The sequence below is a fragment of the Salvelinus alpinus genome, chromosome 6 (assembly GCF_045679555.1).
Source record: "Salvelinus alpinus chromosome 6, SLU_Salpinus.1, whole genome shotgun sequence".
NCBI lineage: Eukaryota > Metazoa > Chordata > Actinopteri > Salmoniformes > Salmonidae > Salvelinus > Salvelinus alpinus.
In genome coordinates this window covers 1,368,132-1,391,302 of record NC_092091.1, presented here as the reverse complement: position 1 = coordinate 1,391,302, position 23,171 = coordinate 1,368,132, and the positions used below count along the sequence as shown (strand labels likewise).

The 23,171-nt window shown below is 40.0% G+C and overlaps 2 protein-coding genes across 4 annotated transcripts in view; both read right to left on the bottom strand.

Annotated features, from left to right (window-relative positions):
- Positions 1-4,215, bottom strand: part of cfap161 (cilia and flagella associated protein 161) — a 38,494-nt gene extending 34,279 nt beyond the window's left edge. For 2 of the 3 annotated variants that reach the window (XM_071405106.1, XM_071405107.1), the window contains exons 1-2: positions 4,022-4,196; positions 134-223 (exon numbers count right to left, since the gene is read on the bottom strand). In XM_071405106.1, coding sequence (XP_071261207.1) covers positions 134-223; positions 4,022-4,093 — 162 coding nt within the window. In that variant the 5' untranslated portion in view covers positions 4,094-4,196. Of the gene's footprint in view, positions 1-133; positions 224-4,021 lie in introns of all 3 variants that reach the window. The other variant, XM_071405105.1, reaches the window with a different exon arrangement.
- A 2,726-nt stretch (positions 4,216-6,941) lies between these two features.
- Positions 6,942-23,171, bottom strand: part of LOC139577991 (anoctamin-1-like) — a 126,546-nt gene continuing 110,316 nt past the window's right edge. The window contains exons 21-27 of the mRNA XM_071405104.1: positions 20,484-20,638; positions 20,194-20,346; positions 18,472-18,524; positions 17,979-18,157; positions 17,182-17,287; positions 12,239-12,731; positions 6,942-9,231 (exon numbers count right to left, since the gene is read on the bottom strand). Coding sequence (XP_071261205.1) covers positions 8,606-9,231; positions 12,239-12,731; positions 17,182-17,287; positions 17,979-18,157; positions 18,472-18,524; positions 20,194-20,346; positions 20,484-20,638 — 1,765 coding nt within the window. The 3' untranslated portion in view covers positions 6,942-8,605. The remainder of the gene's footprint in view (positions 9,232-12,238; positions 12,732-17,181; positions 17,288-17,978; positions 18,158-18,471; positions 18,525-20,193; positions 20,347-20,483; positions 20,639-23,171) is intronic.

The following is a 23,171-nucleotide window of genomic DNA, read 5'->3' as shown; positions in this document are numbered from 1 at the left end:
TCTCTCAGTCATAGTAAGTACATTTGTCCTCAAAGTAGCTTTCAGAAATGTCAGCTAGTAGGAAAAGACAAGTGGAGACGGGGGATGGGGGGGGGTATAAGACTGACTGACGTCTTATTTAAGATACTCTGACCTGTTTGAGGATGTTTTGTTTGAGGAACCCAGTTTTCTGCACCATCAGCTCTCCCCTCTCCTTCCTATCCAAGAAGTCCTTCAATGTGTCCTGTGTGGAGAGACACAGCTCAGTGTGTGTGTGTGTGTGTGTGTGTGTGTGTGTGTGTGTGTGTGTGTGTGTGTGTGCGCGCGCCAAGGACAGAGACATCAGTGAAGTCCCCAAACAAAAACAATATTGTATAAAAACTAGACGGTAACTTTACAAGTAAAGTTGTAAGTTGTAATGCTAGCTAGCTAAAGCTATTTAAACGTTTGTTTGTGGTAGTTAAAGAAGTGTAAAAATGGCATTTTTAATTCCCATAAAAATTCATTCGATTTTGTCAGAAGTTGTGGTCGGTAGTTGTTTGGATATGGTCAGTAGTTAAATGTGTGGTCAGAAGTTGTGTGGTTGTGGTATGTAATCGTGTGGTTGTTGTCACTAGATATGGTAAGCAGTTGTGTGGTTGTGGTATGTAATTGTGTGGTTGTTGTCACTAGATATGGTAAGCAGTTGTGTGGTTGTGGTATGTAATTGTGTGGTTGTTGTCACTAGATATGGTAAGCAGTTGTGTGGTTGTGGTATGTAATTGTGTGGTTGTTGTCACTAGATATGGTAAGCAGTTGTGCGGTTGCTGTCAGATTGTGGTATGTGGTTGTGGTCAAAATGGCAGCTGTTTGGGAAAGTTTGAAAAACACGTGGTAATGCAGTTACAAAAACCTATAGCACACATCATAAAACCTATAGCACACATAAAACCTATAGCACACATCATAAAACCTATAGCATACATCATAAAACCTATAGCACACATCATAAAACCTATAGCATACATCATAAAACCTATAGCATACATCATAAAAACTATAACCTATAGTATACATCATAAAACCTATAGTATACATCATAAAACCTATAGTATACATCATAAAAGCTATAGCATACATCATAAAAGCTATAGCATACATCATAAAAGCTATAGCACACATCATAAAACCTATAGCATACATCATAAAACCTATAGCACACATAAAACCTATAGCACACATCATAAAACCTATAGCATACATCATAAAACCTATAGCACACATCATAAAACCTATAGCATACATCATAAAAACTATAACCTATAGTATACATCATAAAAGCTATAGTATACATCATAAAACCTATAGCACACATCATAAAACCTATAGCACACATCATAAAAGCTATAGCATACATCATAAAACCTATAGCATACATCATAAAACCTATAGTATACATCATAAAACCTATAGTATACATCATAAAACCTATACTATACATCATAAAACCTATAACCTATAGTATACATCATAAAACCTATAGCATACATCATAAAACCTATAACCTATAGTATACATCATAAAACAAATAGTATACATCATAAAACCTATAGTATACATCATAAAACCTATAGCACACATCATAAAACCTATAGTATACATCATAAAAACCTATAGTATACATCATAAAACCTATAGTATACATCATAAAACCTATAGTATACATCATAAAACCTATAGTATACATCATAAAACCTATAGCATACATCATAAAACCTATAGTATACATCATAAAACCTATAACCTATAGTATACATCATAAAAACCTATAGTATACATCATAAAACCTATAGTATACATCATAAAACCTATAGCACACATCATAAAACCTGTAGCATACATCATAAAAACCTATAGTATACATCATAAAACCTATAACCTATAGTATACATCATAAAAACCTATAGTATACATCATAAAACCTATAGTATACATCATAAAACCTATAGTATACATCATAAAACCTATAGCACACATCATAAAACCTATAGCATACATCATAAAACCTATAGTATACATCATAAAACCTATAACCTATAGTATACATCATAAAAACCTATAGTATACAACATAAAACCTATAGTATACATCATAAAACCTATAGTATACATCATAAAACCTATAGTATACATCATAAAACCTATAGCATACATCATAAAACCTATAGCACACATCATAAAACCTATAGTATACATCATAAAACCTATAGTATACATCATAAAACCTATAGCACACATCATAAAACCTATAGCATACATCATAAAACCTATAGTATACATCATAAAACCTATAACCTATAGTACACATCATAAAAACCTATAGTATACATCATAAAACCTATAGTATACATCATAAAACCTATAGTATACATCATAAAACCTATAGTATACATCATAAAACCTATAGCATACATCATAAAACCTATAGTATACATCATAAAACCTATAACCTATAGTATACATCATAAAAACCTATAGTATACATCATAAAACCTATAGTATACATCATAAAACCTATAGCACACATCATAAAACCTGTAGCATACATCATAAAAACCTATAGTATACATCATAAAACCTATAACCTATAGTATACATCATAAAAACCTATAGTATACATCATAAAACCTATAGTATACATCATAAAACCTATAGTATACATCATAAAACCTATAGCACACATCATAAAACCTATAGCATACATCATAAAACCTATAGTATACATCATAAAACCTATAACCTATAGTATACATCATAAAAACCTATAGTATACAACATAAAACCTATAGTATACATCATAAAACCTATAGTATACATCATAAAACCTATAGTATACATCATAAATCTATAGTATACATCATAAAACCTATAGTATACATCATAAAACCTATAGCACACATCATAAAACCTATAGCATACATCATAAAACCTATAGTATACATCATAAAACCTATAACCTATAGTATACATCATAAAAACCTATAGTATACAACATAAAACCTATAGTATACATCATAAAACCTATAGTATACATCATAAAACCTATAGTATACATCATAAATCTATAGCATACATCATAAAACCTATAGCACACATCATAAAACCTATAGTATACATCATAAAACCTATAGTATACATCATAAAACCTATAGCACACATCATAAAACCTATAACCTATAGCATACATCATAAAACCTATAGTATACATCATAAAACCTATAACCTATAGTATACATCATAAAAACCTAGAGTATACATCATAAAACCTATAGTATACATCATAAAACCTATAGTATACATCATAAAACCTATAGCATACATCATAAAACCTATAACCTATAGTATACATCATAAAACCTATAGTATACATCATAAAACCTATAACCTATAGTATACATCATAAAACCTATAGTATACATCATAAAACCTATAACCTATAGTATACATCATAAAACCTATAGCATACATCATAAAACCTATAACCTATAGTATACATCATAAAACCTATAGTATACATCATAAAACCTATAACCTATAGTATACATCATAAAACCTATAGTATACATCATAAAACCTATAGTATACATCATAAAACCTATAGTATACATCATAAAACCTATAACCTATAGTATACATCATAAAACCTATAGTATACATCATAAAACCTATAGTATACATCATAAAACCTATAGTATACATCATAAAACCTATAGCACATCGAAAAGTTGTATACAAGCAACTCGATCCAAACCATTCCGCACGTTCTGAAGTTGGAATGGCGTTTCTAGCATAAACGCTGTAGGAGTAGACGCCGGAATAATAAGTAGTATGTCGAATATCTAAGTACCAACTAATATTGCTTTAACGCCAACTGTCACATTGACTTCGTCTGGGCCCAACGACACCCGTGCCAATATATCCTTCAAACACCGGCTTCTCGGGCATTATCACTTAATTAGCTAGCCATGCCTGTGGCAACTGTGCTCTTCTGGAGACAGACTCACCTCCTCCAATGTAACGTCCTCCCTCCAGTTTCCAACACGGACGTTTGGTCTGTATGTCCTAACGTGAGCCATGGTGGTGCAGATGCTTGTTATGTTTGTGTACTTATTGTAAGTTAGCTAGGTAACTAGCTAGTATTAATCCTCTAGCTAGCCAGCGAAGCTCTCCAACCAAAACAACTAGACAAGCTTTGTTTAGTCGTCTCCACGGTAACTGTAATGCGGTGATGGCGACAGTTCCGCTGTATTCCACCAGAGGGCGGACTCATACAGGGAGATCTGGACCTGTAGCACCAGCGGTGTTTGACTAGTCTGTGTGGTGACTTTACACATTACATTTACAGTAAAAGAGAGAAAAACACATCAAAAACACTCATCAAAATGGCAGTGTTCCCTCACCTCCCGTGTAGCAACATTTGGCAGACATGGAATGTGTCAGGATGAACTAAACTTGTTCTCTTTTAAAGGAAGTTATCAGCAGTGTTGGGGAGTGTTGAACTATGTAATTCAGCGAATAATATGACTACATTTTCCAGTAGCTTGGTAGTAGTTGGACACAGTAGTTCATTTTTTTCCTCTCCATGTAGTGGTGTAGCTAACTACTGGAATAACCCACTACTTTTCTGTAAAAAGAAAGGAAAATATGTGTGAAGCAGGCAATAATTTCCTTTCTGTTTTGGCATCAGACCTTCCTATTTTCACTTGAAACATAATTTTTGTTTATCAGCTGAATTACACATTCTGACTCCAGAGTGATCCATTCTTATAATTTGTAGTCTACGATATTTCATATTTAGATATGATACATTTTCATGAAGTAGTTTGTATATAGTGAACTGCTTTTTCAAAGTAACTTCAGTTAAGTAAACAATATTTTTCTTAAGGGTAGCTTTAGTGTAGCTACTTCTAGTGTGACATAATTGGTAGTTTGGTAAACCATATTTTCAGAGTAGCTTCCCCAACACTGGGTGTCAGTGGATATTTTCAAAAGCCATACCAGTACTGGACCTTGGTTGTTGACAAGAGAAAACTCATAGCAAAAATGTCGTTTTTTTAATAGATTTTTTTCTTATGAACAAAAGTAATGATTTTCATATTATCAAAATGTCACAGTTGTAATATAATACATCTACAAGCATAGCTGTGTTATTACTGTTGATCTAAATACTAAATAGAGGGTCTACTGGGAGTAGATGGCACCCTATTCCCCTATATAGTGTAGTTGTTTTGGCCAGAGCCTGTAGGGAACAGGGTGCCATTTCAGACTGGCCCTGTGTCTACTGGGGGAGGGGAGCTGGCTCTGTCTGGTGTGGTCTGGTTTGGTCTGGTCCAGTTCAGCCCGGTTTGGTCCAGTTCCGTCTGGCAGTAACAATACAGTGTGAGCAGCAGCAGTGTCTTCTCAGTGGCTGAGAGAGTTAGAACACTGGGACATTCTCAGTCTGAGGCCTTATAGATCGTTATCAACAATACGTCTCAATAAGGTGAGGAGCGTTCGATTTGCCTGCTGAGGGGGCAAGGAGACCCGCAGCTCCACTAAAACCATTGACAACTGAGTGCCGTTTGCAAGGGATCGTTAAGGGAATGTTAACTATTTGGTTGTGATATCATCACGTCTTGAAGAGCATAGTCAAAACTGCACATTTCAGACTATTCCATGTAAAACAATTTAGCACATTTAGTTCTATCAGAGTTATACAGCAAGTAACTGCAAGTTTTTAATGATCATTAAACATCAATTGATCATGTAATTTCAGCTACGTCAGGGTAGCCTCACGATATCTCTCAATATTGACCACCATTAATTGGATATTTGAGTGATATAAAATAACTATACCTGACAAGTATGAGTGGTTAAGGTTAATTTCCCATCCTTTGTGGGGTCTGGCTGTCAAGCAGCAGAAGGGCGCATATGCCAATGTAACGTTACTGTTAGCTGATAATGTTTACTTTGCTAGCTACCGGTAGAAACTTGGTACAGTTTCCTAAACATAGTGGTAAGTAGACCTAGTGTACTTTTTTCTCCAACCAACGTAGGGCTACCTAGCAAAGTTAGCTAACGTGATCCCCTTTTCAACATTGTTTTTAAGAGTGTTAAATCCCAATTGCTGCTGACAGACATGATATTGATGGACCACGTCAAATTGGCTAGCTAGCTAACAAAGATCACGTCAATATGGCTAGTTAACAAGCTAACAAAGATCACGTCAATATGGCTATTTAACAAGCTAATAACAGATCACAGCAATATGGCTAGTTAACAAGCTAACAACAGATCATGGCAATATGGCTAGTTAACAAGCTAACTTTCAGGGGATAAACTAGATGGCTATATACAAATATTGTTTGATTTGCTTGCCATCTATAGTGGTGATGACAGTAGTCCGACTGACAATGTAAAACTCTTTCCAAAACCCTAATCTCTGATGAAGCAGGCTAAATGACACGTTGTTTGCTTTAGCTAGCTAGCTACATACCAAATTAATCTGGCTACCTTCACATATCTGAAAAAACATGATCAATTGATGTTTACTGATTGCTGTAAAACTCTGATGGCGCTAAATGGGGAATAATCAGAAATGCGTAGTTCTGACTACGCTCTTCAAGACGTGATGATAGTACAACCAAATAGTTAACATTTATTTAACAATCCCTTGAAAACAGATATAGTTATCAATGGTTTTAGTGGCGCTGCGGGTCTCCTTGCTCCCCAGCAGCAAAATCTAATTATATTGTGACATTTTATTGATAACGAACTATTGTCTCAGAATCACCAAAACCTATTTTCCTTTATCCTGGTTTATTCTCCTTTATTCTCATTTTGTCACGACTTCCGCCGAAGTCGGTTCCTGTCCTTGTTCGGGCGGCGTTCTGCGGTCGACGTCACCGGTCTTCTAGCCATCGCCGATCCACCTTTCATTTTCCATTTGTTTTGTCTTGTTTTCCCACACACCTGGTTTACATTCCCTCATTACGTGACGTGTATAATACCCTCTGTTCCCCCCCATATCTGTGTGTGGAATTGTTTGTTGTAAAGTGTATGTGCATTATAGACTGGTTTGCGACAGGTTATTTCAACCCATATTTTGTTGTTCTGGGTGCTGCTGGCTTTGCCTCATTAAACTGCTGCGGTTATTACCCAGTTCTGCCTCCCTGCAGCCAGTTACGCACCTCTTACACATTTATCCTGGTTTATTCTCATTTATCCTGTTTTTTTTCATCCTTTATTCTCATTTGTCCATTGTCCTGGGTTATTCTCTATTATCCTTTATTATACTTTAATCTCCTTTATCCTGGTTTAGTCTCCTTTATTCTCCTTTAATGTACTTTATTCTCTTTTGTTCTCCTTTATTCTCATTTATCCTGGTTTTTTTTCATCCTTTATTCTCATTTGTCCATTGTCCTGGGTTATTCTCTATTATCCTTTATTATCCTTTATTATACTTTAATCTCCTTTATCCTGGTTTAGTCTCCTTTATTCTCCTTTAATGTACTTTATTCTCTTTTATTCTCCTTTATTCTCATTTATCCTGGTTTATACTCCTCTATTCTTCTTTGTTCTGGTTTATTCTCCTTTAATCTCCTTTGTCCTGGTAAATTCTCCTTTATCCTGGTTTGTTCTCCTTTATCCTGGTTTGTTCTCCTTTATTCTCCTTTATCCTGGTTTATTCTCCTTTATTATTTTTTGTCGTGGTTTATTCTCCTTTGTTCTGGTTTATTCTCTGTTATTCTCCTTTGTCCTGGTATATTTAAGCAATAATGCACACGGAGGTGTGGTATATGGCCAATATACCACAGCTAATGGCTGTTCTTATGCACGAGGAAATGAGGAGTGCCTGAATACAGCCCTTAGCCGTGGTATATTGGCCACATACCACAAAACCCCGAGGTGCCTTATTGCTATTATTAACTGGTTACCAACGTAACTAGAGCAGTAAAAATATGTTTTGTCATACCCGTGGTATACGGTCTGATATACCACGGCTGTCAGCCAATCAGCATTCAAGGCTCGAACCACCCAGTTTATAATCTCCTTCATTCTCATTTATCCTGGTTTATTCTCCTTTATTTTGGAATATTATACTTTATTCAAATTTATTCTCGTTTATTTTCCTTTATTCTCCTTTTTCTTGGTTTATTATCCTTTATTCCCCATTATTCTTGTTTATTCTCCTTCATTCTATTTTATTCTCCTTTATCCTGCTTCATTTTCTTTTATTTTTCTTTATTCTCATTTATCCTGTTTTATTCTCCTTTATCTTGGTTTATTCTCCTTTATCTTGGTTTATTCTCCTTTATCTTGGTTTATTTTCTTTTATTATCATTTAATACATTTTATTCTCCTCTACTCTCTTTTATCCTGGTTTATTCCGCTTCATTCTCCTTTATAAACCCAGTGAATCGACCTGAGCTATTAACTGATGCGTTAGAAGAAGAACAGGTCCATTTGGTTCCTACAACCAAGTCAGTGTTGCATCTGAGCTGTCATATGAGATGGGTGGATGAAGACGGAGAGATGGACGGATCAATTTCTCTGATGATGAGACTCAGCTGTCCCTCTCTAATCCTCCCCCTCTATTTCCCCTCTCTTCACACCGGGGTGTCTTGTTTTAGTTCACTGGGGGATGGGGGGATACGGTCTTCCTGCCGGGTGAAGCTGGAAGAGTGGCTGGGTCTGGAGGAGCTCTCCCCAGCCTCGGGACCTCGCTGGCGGGCAGGCAGAGTGGAGCAGCGCTCCTTAGCCCTGGAGCCTCCTGGTTCTCTTCTTGGAGGCCCCTTCAGCATTAACAGTTCACTGTGAGACAGGGGCTTGGGAGGGGGTGACTGAGGGGTGTTTGTAGGGGAAGGTGAGGGGGCCAGAGGAGGTAGAGGTGGAAGGTGGAACTTCGTGAGGCTGGTTGAGTGGCTGGGTCGGGGCCGGCTGTGCCCTGGCTCAGGCCCTCTCTGTTTGGGAGGCAGGGTGGAGCAGCGGCCCTTGATCCTGGAGTATGCTGAATCTATGAGGGGAGGGCCTCTGGAGAACAGCCTGCTGTCTGCAGCCTTCAGGCCTGCTGGGTGGGTCTTGGCCAGGGGGGTCTCGGGGGAGGCTGTGTCCCCTACTGGGGCAGCTGGAGGGCTGTCTGGGCCTGGTGGCTCGTCCTCCTGCTCCAGTGGGGCTGCTCCAGAGACAGGCAGCTCCATGTCAGCTAGGCTCTGGCTCTGAGACGGCTCTGGGTCTGCAGTAAATCAAATCCAACTGTATTTAATTACACTGTACAACAACATACACATTAATACAAGAGAAAAGTAAAGGATAGACTCCTAGGAAAAAAAGGTGCTATCAAGAACCTAAAAGGGTTCTTTGGCTGTCCCCATAGGAGAACCCATTGAGGAACCCTTTTTGATTCCAGATTGAACCCATTTTGGTTCCATGTTGAACCTTTTCTACAGAGGGTTCTACATGGAACCCAAAAGGGTTCTACCTGGAACCAAAAAGGGCTCTGAATGGAACCAAAAAGGATTATCCTATGGAGACAGCAGTAGAACCCTTTTGGATCCCTTTTTTCTAAGTGTAGATTTTAAACCAATGGGTGTTTTAAGAAGATGAAACTAGAAAACATGCTCGTCATAGGTATCTAACAGATACAGCAGGTAACTATGGATTAGGGGTCAGGGGTTAGTGTTATTACCTAACAGACACAGCAGGTAACTATGGATTAGGGGTCAGGGGTTAGTGTTATTACCTAACAGACACAGCAGGTAACTAGGGATTAGGGGTCAGGGGTTAGCGTTATTACCTGACAGATACAGCGGGTAACTATGGATTAGGGGTCAGGGGTTAATGTTATTTACTGACAGATACATCAGGTAACTATGGATTAGGGGTCAAGGGTTAGTGTTATTACCTGACAGACACAGCAGGTAACTAGGGATTATGGGTCAGGGGTTAGTTAGTGTTATTACCTGACAGATACAGCAGGTAACTATGGATTAGGGGTTAGTGTTATTACCTGACAGACACAGCAGGTAACTAGGGATTAGGGGTCAGGGGTTAGTGTTATTACCTGACAGATACAGCAGGTAACTATGGATTAGGGGTCAGGGGTTAGTGTTATTACCTGACAGACACAGCAGGTAACTAGGGATTAGGGGTCAGGGGTTAGTGTTATTACCTGACAGATACAGCGGGTAACTATGGATTAGGGGTCAGGGGTTAGTGTTATTACCTGACAGATACAGCAGGTAACTATGGATTAGGGGTCAGGGGTTAGTGTTATTACCTGACAGATACAGCAGGTAACTAGGGATTAGGGGTCAGGGGTTAGTGTTATTACCTGACAGATACAGCAGGTAACTAGGGATTAGGGGTCAGGGGTTAGTGTTATTACCTGACAGACACAGCAGGTAACTAGGGATTAGGGGTCAGGGGTTAGTGTTATTACCTGACAGATACAGCAGGTAACTATGGATTAGGGGTCAGGGGTTAGTGTTATTACCTGACAGATACAGCAGGTAACTATGGATTAGGGGTCAGGGGTTAGTGTTATTACCTGACAGATACAGCAGGTAACTAGGGATTAGGGGTCAGGGGTTAGTGTTATTACCTGACAGACACAGCAGGTAACTATGGATTAGGGGTTAGTGTTATTACCTGACAGATACAGCAGGTAACTATGGATTAGGGGTCAGGGGTTAGTGTTATTACCTGACAGATACAGCAGGTAACTAGGGATTAGGGGTCAGGGGTTAGTGTTATTACCTGACAGACACAGCAGGTAACTATGGATTAGGGGTCAGGGGTTAGTGTTATTATCTAACAGATACAGCAGGTAACTATGGATTAGGGGTCAGGGGTTAGTGTTATTACCTGACAGACACAGCAGGTAACTAGGGATTAGGGGTCAGGGGTTAGTGTTATTACCTGACAGACACAGCAGGTAACTAGGGATTAGGGGTCAGGGGTTAGTGTTATTACCTGACAGATACAGCAGGTAACTAGGGATTAGGGGTCAGGGGTTAGTGTTATTACCTGACAGATACAGCGGGTAACTAGGGATTAGGGGTCAGGGGTTAGTGTTATTACCTGACAGATACAGCAGGTAACTATGGATTAGGGGTTAGTGTTATTACCTGACAGATACAGCAGGTAACTATGGATTAGGGGTCAGGGGTTAGTGTTATTACCTGACAGATACAGCAGGTAACTAGGGATTAGGGGTCAGGGGTTAGTGTTATTACATGACAGATACAGCAGGTAACTAGGGATTAGGGGTCAGGGGTTAGTGTTATTACCTGACAGATACAGCGGGTAACTATGGATTAGGGGTCAGGGGTTAGTGTTATTACCTGACAGATACAGCAGGTAACTAGGGATTAGGGGTCAGGGGTTAGTGTTATTACCTGACAGATACAGCGGGTAACTATGGATTAGGGGTCAGGGGTTAGTGTTATTACCTGACAGATACAGCGGGTAACTATGGATTAGGGGTCAGGGGTTAGTGTTATTACCTGACAGATACAGCAGGTAACTAGGGATTAGGGGTCAGGGGTTAGTGTTATTACCTGACAGATACAGCAGGTAACTAGGGATTAGGGGTTAGTGTTATTACCTGACAGACACAGCAGGTAACTAGGGATTAGGGGTCAGGGGTTAGTGTTATTACCTGCCAGATACAGCAGGTAACTAGGGATTAGGGGTCAGGGGTTAGTGTTATTACCTGACAGATACAGCGTGTAACTAGGGATTAGGGGTCAGGGGTTAGTGTTATTACCTGACAGATACAGCAGGTAACTAGGGATTAGGGGTCAAGGGTTAGTGTTATTACCTGACAGACACAGCAAGTAACTAGGGATTAGGGGTCAGGGGTTAGTGTTATTATCTAACAGATACAGCAGGTAACTAGGGATTAGGGGTCAAGGGTTAGTGTTATTACCTGACAGATACAGCAGGTAACTAGGGATTAGGGGTCAGGGGTTAGTGTTATTACCTGACAGACACAGCAGGTAACTAGGGATTAGGGGTTAGTGTTATTATCTAACAGATACAGCAGGTAACTAGGGATTAGGGGTCAGGGGTTAGTGTTATTACCTGACAGATACAGCAGGTAACTAGGGATTAGGGGTCAGGGGTTAGTGTTATTACCTGACAGATACAGCAGGTAACTAGGGATTAGGGGTCAAGGGTTAGTGTTATTACCTGACAGACACAGCAGGTAACTAGGGATTAGGGGTTAGTGTTATTACCTGACAGATACAGCTGGTCCATAACAGAGTCCAGATCCACAACGGAGACTTCCTCCTGGTCTGGCCCTTCTCCTCCTCTGTCTCCTTCTGCTCCTTCTCTCCCCTCTTCTCCTCCTTCGCTCTGCTCTTCTGACCCTTCTTCTTTCCCCTCTTCTCCTCTCCCATCTTTTCCCCCTCCTCCTCCTTCTTCTGCTGGGTCAGTGCTATCTGGGTTGTCCAGGGTTTGTCCTGATCTGTCCATCTTCTCCTCCTCCGACCCCTCTTCTCCCACTGACCCCTCCACCACTATGTCAATGTGTGAGTGTGGGTTATGTGTTTGTGCAGGTTGTCGTGTGGGGGAGTGGTGTGGAAGTCTGGAGCGTAGGGCTTCCTGTTCATCCTGAACAAGGAACTCCATCAGCAACATGTTCTCTTTCCTGACCTGTTCTCTAAGAGAACGAGGAACGTCAGGGATCAACCAGGCCACCAGCATGCTCAGGAACATCGCCAGGTTCTACAACAGAAAGGTTCTACATTAGAACCATTACCATAGGTTCTACATGAAATACAACAGAAAGGTTCTACATTAGAACCATTACCATAGGTTCTCCATGAAATACAACAGAAAGGTTCTACATTAGAACCATTACCATAGCTTCTACATAAAATACAACAGAAAGGTTCTACATTAGAACCATTACCATAGGTTCTCCATGAAATACAACAGAAAGGTTCTACATTAGAACCATTACCATAGCTTCTACATAAAATACAACAGAAAGGTTCTACATTAAATACAACAGACAGGTTCTACATTAGATACAACAGGCACAACATTAGATCCATCAGGTTCTATATTAGATAAAACAGGTTCTACATTAGATACAACATAAAGGTTCTATATTAGATACAACAGACAGGTTCTACATTAGATACAACAGACAGGTTCTACATTAGATACAACAGACAGGTTCTACATTAGATACAACATAAAGGTTCTACATTAGATACAACAGAACGGTTCTACATTAGATACAACAGAACGGTTCTACATTAGATACAACAGAACGGTTCTACATTAGATACAACAGAACAGTTCTACATTAGATACAACAGAACGGTTCTACATTAGATACAACAGAACGGTTCTACATTAGATACAACAGAACGGTTCTACATTAGATACAACAGAACGGTTCTACATTAGATACAACAGAACGGTTCTACATTAGATACAACAGAACGGTTCTACATTAGATACAACAGAACGGTTCTACATTAGATACAACAGAAAGGTTCTACATTAAATATACCAGAACAGTTTTTTCAACAGAAAAGTTCTACATAAGATACAACAGGTTTTTCAACAGAAAGATTCTATATTAGATAAAACAAAGGTTCTACATTAGATACAACAGGTTTTTCAACAGAAAGGTGTAAGGTTCTGCTTTTCTTTTCTTAGTCAACCTTGTGTTCTTTTTCTTTGTGTTCTAGAACGTAGCCCTGTTTCTTTGTGTTCTGGAACGTAGCCCTGTTTCTTTGTGTTCTGGAACGTAGCCCTGTTTCTTTGTGTTCTGGAACGTAGCCCTGTTTCGTTGTGTTCTGGAACGTAGCCCTGTTTCTTTGTGTTCTGGAACGTAGCCATGTTTCTTTGTGTTCTGGAACGTAGCCCTGTTTCTTTGTGTTCTGGAACGTAGCCCTGTTTCTTTGTGTTCTGGAACGTAGCCCTGTTTCTTTGTGTTCTGGAACGTAGCCCTGTTTCTTTGTGTTCTGGAACGTAGCACTGTTTCTTTGTGTTCTGGAACGTAGCCCTGTTTCGTTGTGTTCTGGAACGTAGCCCTGTTTCTTTGTGTTCTGGAACGTAGCCCTGTTTCTTTGTATTCTGGAACGTAGCCCTGTTTCGTTGTGTTCTGGAACGTAGCCCTGTTTCTTTGTGTTCTGGAACGTAGCCCTGTTTCTTTGTGTTCTGGAACGTAGCCCTGTTTCTTTGTGTTCTGGAACGTAGCCCTGTTTCTTTGTGTTCTGGAACGTAGCCCTGTTTCTTTGTGTTCTGGAACGTAGCCCTGTTTCTTTGTGTTCTGGAACGTAGCCCTGTTTCTTTGTGTTTTGGAACGTAGCCCTGTTTCTTTGTGTTCTGGAACGTAGCCCTGTCTTTCATTTTTGTTCATTGATTTCACCTGTGTTTGTTTCTCACCTGGTCTCATCAGCTCCCTATTTAGTTCAGTTATTTCTGTTTGTATTGTTGTGAGGTATTGTTTGTTTGACTGCCTGCCTGTGTTTGACCATTGCCTGCCTGTGTTTGACCATTTTCTACCTGTGTTTGACCATTGCCTACCTGTGTTTGACCTTTGCCTGCCTGCGACCACAATTCCTGCCTTCTGTGAAAGCTTAAAAATCTGCCGCGTTCTGCTCACATTTTTCTCCCTGAGTAGTGAATCTACACCTTTTTCTCCCTGAGTAGTGAATCTACACCTTTTTCTCCCTGAGTTGTGAATCTACACCTTTTTCTCCCTGAGTTGTGAATCTACACCTTTTTCTCCCTGAGTTGTGAATCTACACCTTTTTCTCCCAGAGTAGTGAATCTACACCTTTTTCTCCCAGAGTAGTGAATCTACACCTTTTTCTCCCAGAGTAGTGAATCTACACCCTTTTCTCCCTGAGTAGTGAATCTACACCTTTTTCTCCCAGAGTATTGTGTCACGCCCTGACCTTAGAGAGCCTTTTTATTTCTCTATTTGGTTAGGTCGGGGTGTGATTTGGGTGGGCATTCTAGTTTTTCTATTTCTTTGTTGGCCGGGGTATGGTTCCCAATCAGAGGCAGCTGTCTATCGTTGTCTCTGATTGGGGATCATACTTAGACAGCCTTTTTTCCACCTTTAGTTTGTGGGATCTTGTTTTTGTGTAGTGCCTGTGAGCACTCCAGTCGCTACGTCTCGTTTGCTGTTTATTGTTTTTGTTGGCGAGTTTCATTTAAATAAACATGTGGAATTCTATGCACGCTGTGCCTTGGTCCGCTCATTTCAACGAACGTGACAAACAGAACGGTTCTACATTAGATTCAACAGGTTATTCAACAGAACGGTTCTACATTATGCTACAACAGGTTATTCAACAGAACGGTTCTACATTAGATACAACAGGTTATTCAACAGGTTATTCAACAGGTTATTCAACAGAACGGTTCTACATTAGATTCAACAGGTTATTCAACAGGTTATTCAACAGAACGGTTCTACATTAGATACAACAGGTTATTCAACAGGTTATTCAACAGAAAGGTTCTACATTATGATACAACAGGTTATTCAACAGGTTATTCAACAGAACGGTTCTACATTAGATACAACAGGTTATTCAACAGGTTATTCAACAGAAAGGTTCTACATTATGATACAACAGGTTATTCAACAGGTTATTCAACAGAAAGGTTCTACATTATGATACAACAGGTTATTCAACAGAACGGTTCTACATTATGATACAACAGGTTATTCAACAGAAAGGTTCTACATTAGATACAACAGGTTATTCAACAGAACGGTTCTACATTAGATACAACAGGTTATTCAACAGAACGGTTCTACATTAGATACAACAGGTTATTCAACAGAAAGGTTCTACATTAGATACAACAGGTTATTCAACAGAACGGTTCTACATTAGATACAACAGGTTATTCAACAGAAAGGTTCTACATTATGATACAACAGGTTATTCAACAGAAAGGTTCTACATTAGATACAACAGGTTATTCAACAGAACGGTTCTACATTAGATACAACAGGTTATTCAACAGGTTATTCAACAGAACGGTTCTACATTATGATACAACAGGTTATTCAACAGGTTATTCAACAGAACGGTTCTACATTAGATACAACAGGTTATTCAACAGGTTATTCAACAGAAAGGTTCTACATTATGATACAACAGGTTATTCAACAGGTTATTCAACAGAAAGGTTCTACATTAGATTCAACAGGTTATTCAACAGAAAGGTTCTACATTAGATACAACAGGTTATTCAACAGGTTATTCAACAGAAAGGTTCTACATTAGATACAACAGGTTATTCAACAGGTTATTCAACAGAACGGTTCTACATTAGATACAACAGGTTATTCAACAGGTTATTCAACAGAACGGTTCTACATTAGATACAACAGGTTATTCAACAGGTTATTCAACAGAGCGGTTCTACATTAGATACAACAGGTTATTCAACAGGTTATTCAACAGAACGGTTCTACATTAGATACAACAGGTTATTCAACAGGTTATTCAACAGAACGGTTCTACATTAGATACAACAGGTTATTCAACAGAACGGTTCTACATTAGATACAACAGGTTATTCAACAGAACGGTTCTACATTAGATACAACAGGTTATTCAACAGAACGGTTCTACATTAGATACAACAGGTTATTCAACAGGTTATTCAACAGGAAGGTTCTACATTAGATACAACAGGTTATTCAACAGAACGGTTCTACATTAGATTCAACAGGTTATTCAACAGGAAGGTTCTACATTAGATTCAACAGGTTATTCAACAGGTTATTCAACAGAACGGTTCTACATTAGATACAACAGGTTATTCAACAGGTTATTCAACAGGAAGGTTCTACATTAGATACAACAGGTTATTCAACAGAACGGTTCTACATTAGATTCAACAGGTTATTCAACAGGAAGGTTCTACATTAGATACAACAGGTTATTCAACAGAACGGTTCTACATTAGATTCAACAGGTTATTCAACAGAACGGTTCTACATTAGATACAACAGGTTATTCAACAGGTTATTCAACAGAACGGTTCTACATTAGATACAACAGGTTATTCAACAGGTTATTCAACAGAACGGTTCTACATTAGATACAACATATACAGCCCCCTTCCCCATATGGATTGATACTGAGGTCAGGGGTTAGGGTCAGGGGTTAGCAGTGGTCTGTACCTGAAAGAAGATGACAAAGGCCAATCGAGCTGCCAGGACAGACCAGTACTGTTTAGAGAAGGAATATGGCTGAGCTCCCCACGGTGGATCCCTGTAGTCTTTATATCTGAGAGACAGAGGTCAGGGTTAGAGGTTAGAAGGAATATGGCTGAGCTCCCCATGGTGGATCCCTGTAGTCTTTATATCTGAGAGACAGAGGTCAGGGTTAGAGGTTAGAAGGAATATGGCTGAGCTCCCCATGGTGGATCCCTGTAGTCTTTATATCTGAGAGACAGAGGTCAGGGTTAGAGGTTAGAAGGAATATGGCTGAGCTCCCCATGGTGGATCCCTGTAGTCTTTATATCTGAGAGACAGAGGTCAGGGTTAGAGGTTAGAAGGAATATGGCTGAGCTCCCCATGGTGGATCCCTGTAGTCTTTATATCTGAGAGACAGAGGTCAGGGTTAGAGGTTAGAAGGAATATGGCTGAGCTCCCCATGGTGGATCCCTGTAGTCTTTATATCTGAGAGACAGAGGTCAGGGTTAGAGGTTAGAAGGAATATGGCTGAGCTCCCCATGGTGGATCCCTGTAGTCTTTATATCTGAGAGACAGAGGTCAGGGTTAGAGGTTAGAAGGAATATGGCTGAGCTCCCCATGGTGGATCCCTGTAGTCTTTATATCTGAGAGACAGAGGTCAGGGTTAGAGGTTAGAAGGAATATGGCTGAGCTCCCCATGGTGGATCCCTGTAGTCTTTATATCTGAGAGACAGAGACATTAGAGGTCAAGGTTAGAGAACAGCATTAGAGGTTATGTTTACCTGCATATGGTGACTCCAGTAAATAGTGTAGAGGAGGGGGAGGAATCAGCCTCAAAGTTGGACACGTTAAAGTAGGACAGGGAGTGTTCTGTGAATCCGTGCATGCTGCCAGTCTGACTGTACATGTACTGGTACACCGTCCGAGGAATGAAGTCCGAAGTGAATGAGATCACAAAGGCCTGAAGAAGAGCAACAAACAGACTGACAAGCTGAATACCAGATCTCTTTCTCTCTCCCTCTCCCTCTCTCTCAATTCAAAGGGATTTAGTGGCATGGGAAACATATGGTGAGATTGCCAAAGCAAATGGAATAGACAATAAACAAGGGAAACATTAGTAAACATTACAATCACAAAGGTTTTAATAAGAAATAGACATTTCAAATCTCTCCGTCCCACACACACACGTGCCCACACACACAAAGTAAAGGATATCTCACCAAAATAATGAATTATCTACATATATAAACACACACGCCCACACACGAGACTTACATTTGTAATGACAGAAAACTTGCTGATTCCAGTGAGAATGTTGAACCATATTCCTGGAGACAGCAGGTATGTGACAGAGACAAAGAAGGAGCGGAGGTATGTGACAGATTAAGATAAGGAGAGGAGGTATGTGACAGAAGGAGAGGAGGAATGTGACAGAGAAAGAGAAAGAGTGGAGGAATGTGACAGAGAAAGAGAAGGAGAGAAGGAATGTGACAGAAGGAGTTGAGGAATGTGACAGAGAAATAGAGGAGGAATGTGACAGAGACAGAGTGGAGGAATGTGACAGAGTAAGTAAGGAGAGGAGGAATGCAACAGAGAGAGGAGGAATGCGACAGAGAAAGAGAAGGAATGTGACAGAGAAAGAGAGAGAAGGAATGTGAAAGAGAAGATTTTGGAATGTGACAGTGAAAGAGAAAGAGAGGAGGAATGTGACAGAGGAGGAGGAATGTGACAGAGGAGGAGGAGGAATGTGACAGAGGAGGAGGAGGAATGTGACAGAGAAAGAGAAGGAGAGGAGGAATGTGACAGAGGAGGAGGAATGTGACAGAGACAGAGAGGAGGAATGTGACAGAGGAGGAGGAATGTGACAGAGACAGAGAAGGAGAGGAGGAATGTGACAGCGACAGAGAGGAGGAATGTGACAGAGACAGAGAGGAAGAATGTGACAGAGGAGGAGGAATGTGACAGAGGAGGAGGAATGTGACAGAAAGAGAGGAGGAGGAATGTGACAGAAAGAGAGGAGGAATGTTACAGAGAAGGAGAGGAGGAATGTGACAGAGGAGGAGGTATGTGACAGAGGAGGAGGAGGAATGTGACAGAGGAGGAGAAATGTGACAGAGGAGGAGGAGCAGGAATGTGACAGAGAAAGAGAAGGAGGAATGTGACAGAGGAGGAGGAATGTGACAGAGGAGGAGGAGCAGGAATGTGACAAAGGAGGAGGAATGTGACAGAGGAGGAGGAGCAGGAATGTGACAGAGGAGGAGGAATGTGACAGAGGAGGAGGAGCAGGAATGTGACAGAGAAAGAGAAGGAGAGGAGAAATGTAACAGAGAAAGAGAAGGAGGAATGTGACAGAAAGAGAGGATGAATGTTACAGAGAAGGAGAAGGAGAGGAGGAATGTGACAGAGGAGGAGGAGGAGGAATGTGACAGAGGAGGAGGAATGTGACAGAGACAGAGAGGAGGAATGTGACAGAGAAAGAGAGGAGGAATGTGACAAAAAAGAGAAGGAGAGGAGAAATGTGACAGAGAAGGAGAGGAGGAATGTGACAGAGAAAGAGGAGGAATGTGACAGAGAAAGAGAAGGAATGTGACAGAGAAGGAGAAGGAGAGGAGGAATGTGACAGAGAAAGAGAAGGAATGTGACAGAGAAAGAGAAGGAATGTGACAGAGAAAGAGAGGAGGAATGTGACAGAGAAAGAGAAGGAGGAAGAATGTGACAAAAAAGAGAAGGAGAGAAGGAATGTGAAGGAGAGAGGAGAGGAGGAATGTGAAGGAGAGGAGAGGAGGAATGTGACAGAAGGAGAGGGGGAATGTGACAGAAAGGGGAGAGGAAGAGTACAATTATTTAAGGATAGTCCAGAACACAGTCATACAGAGATTGTGTTACAGTTTGATGTTGTTTGATTGTGGTTCATGTGTGGTTATGTCATGGTTGTCTTGCTGTTGACTGTGAGGTGGTTGTGTTGCGGATGTATTGTGGTTGTGTTGTGGTCAGTACCTATGTCTTTGCGGCGCACAGCATCTGGGCGACGGATCTCTGTGGTGAACTTGGCAGCGTCGAGGCGGATCTCAATCACGTTGTTGAGCAGAGCAAAGAGAGGAGCCAGAGGGAACGATGCCACGAAGATGGTGACAAACCCATACTGGATTACTGCACACACGAATGCACACATGCCCGGACACACATACACACTGTTTGTTAATTGTTCACTTTCCATATACACTTTGGGCGTGTGTGTGTGTGTGCACACGCTCGCGTGTGTGCGCGTGTGTGCGTGCTTGACTCACTCATCTCCATGTATTCCGGGCTCAGCCCCTCATAGGGATCCAGAGAGAAGTCTTTGTCCCACTGTTGCTTTGGCCTCTTCGTCTCCTCCTCATCCTCATCTTCCTCTCCTCCTTTATCCTTCTCCTTGTATGTTCTGTACATTTTTTTTAGCTTACTGCAGAGAGAGAAAGTGATAGAGACAGAGAGAGAAATTCTATTTGTTATACAGTGCAGTAGACATTACAGTGCATTCGGACAGTATTCAGACCATGACTTTTTGTTACGTTACAGCCTTATTCTAAAATGGATGAAATTGTTTTAATTTACACACAATACCACGTAATGATACAGAAAAACAGGTTTTTAGAAATGTTTGCAAATGTAAAAAAAATGTTGTTCGATTGGGTTCAAGTCCAGGTTCTGGGTGGGCCACTCATGGACATTCAGAGACTTGTCCCGAAGCCACCCCTGCGTTGCCTTGGCTGTGTGCTGAGGGTCGTTTTCCAGTTGGAAGATGAACCTTCACCCCAGTCTGAGGTTCTGAGCGCTCTGAAGCAGGTTTTCATCAAGGATCTCTCTGTACTTTGCTTTGTTCATCTTTCCCTTGATCCTGACTAGTCTCCCAGTCCCTGCCGCTGATTAGTGCCTTTTGTCCAGCTCTATACCATAAAGGCCTGATTGGTGGAGTGCTGCAGAGATGGTTTTCCTTCTGGAACGTTCTACCATCTCCCCAGAGGAATTCTGGAACTCTGTCATCGTGACCATTGGGTTCTTCAACTCCCTGACCAAGGCCCTTCTCCCCGACTGCTCAGTTTGGCTGGGTGGCCAGCTCTAGGAAGATTCTTGGTGGTTCCAAACTTCTTCCATTTAAGAATGATGGAGGCCACTGTGTTCTGGGGACCTTCAATGCTGCAGAAATGTTTTGGTACCCTTCCCCAGATCTGTGCCTCGACTCCTTCCTGTTTCGGAGCTCTACGGACAATTCCTTTGACCTCATTGCTTGGTTTTTGCTCTGACATGCACTGTCAACTCTGAGAACTTATATAGACAGGTGTGTGCCTTTCCAAATCATGTCCAATCAATTGTATGTACCACAGGTGGACTCCTATGAAGTTGTAGAAACCTCTCAAGGATGATCAATGGAAACAGGATGCACTTGAGCTCAATTTCGAGTCTCATAGCAAAGGCTCTGAATACTTATGTAAATAATGTATCTTTTTTTAAACCTGTTTTTGCTTTGTCATTATGGGGTATTGTGTGTAGATTAAGGAGGAAAAAATAAGGTTTGGAAGGCTGGAAGGTAACAAAATCTGGAATAAGGGAATACTGAATACTTTCCGAATGCACTGTATATATATTTTTTTAGCTGTAAGCTGTATTTACTTAGGGTTAGGGTTATGTATGTGTGTACTATTTAGATTGATAATGACTTCTGAAAACACATTTCAGGGTTGAACTAATAGCATGGTTGTTACCTACATAGGTATTAACAATATGAGCCAACTATCTACTAGCATTAAGATAGCTAACTCATATCTGTAAACATATAGATATCTACTAGCATTAAGATAGCTAACTCATATCTGTAAACATATAGATATCTACTAGCATTAAGATAGCTAACTCATATCTGTAAACATATAGATATCTACTAGCATTAAGAAAGCTAACTCATGTCTGTAAACATATAGATATCTACTAGCATTAAGATAGCTAACTCATATCTGTAAACATATAGATATCTGCTATTCTTAAGATAGCTAACTCATATCTGTAAACATATAGATATCTGCTATTCTTAAGATAGCTAACTCATATCTGTAAACATACAGATATCTGCTATTCTTAAGATAGCTAACTCATATCTGTAAACATACAGATATCTGCTATTCTTAAGATAGCTAACTCATATCTGTAAACATACAGATATCTGCTATTCTTAAGATAGCTATGTACTACAGAAATTAATTAGCTATCATCACATTAGTAGTTAGCTAATTCATATCTGTAATACATAGCTAAATGCTAATATTAAGATAGCTATGTATTTAAAGATATGAACTAGCTAATAACTAATCGAATCAAATTGTGTTGTCACTTGCGCCAAATAGTTAAATTCTTACTTATAACCAAAAGTTAAAAAAATAACCGATAGTAATAAAAAAAAAAAAAGAGACAAATAGAAAAATGACAAATAATTGAAGAGCAACAAAATAACAGTAACGAGGCTATAATAGATCAAATCAAATGTTATTTGTCACATGTGCCGAATACAACAGGTGTAGACCTTACAGCGAAATTCTTAGTTATAAGCCCTTAACCAAGAATGCAGTTTTAAGAAAAATAAATGTTTAGTAAAAAATAGATAAGTAAAAAATGAAAATAACAAATAGTTAAAGAGTAGCAATAAAATAACAGTAATGAGGCTATATACAGGGGGTACCGGTACAGAGTCAATGTGCGTGGGCACCGGTTATTCCAGGTAATTGAGGTAATATGTACATGTAGGAAGAGTTAAAGTGACTATGCATAGATAATAACCAGAGAGTAGCAGCAGCTTAAAAAGGGGGGGGGGGATATAAATAGTCTTATGGCTTGGGTGTAAAAGCTGTTCAGAAGCCTTTTGGACCTAGACTTGGCGCTCTGGCACCGCTTGTCGTGCGATAGCAGAGAGAACAGTCTATGACTAGAGTGGCTGGAGTCTTTGA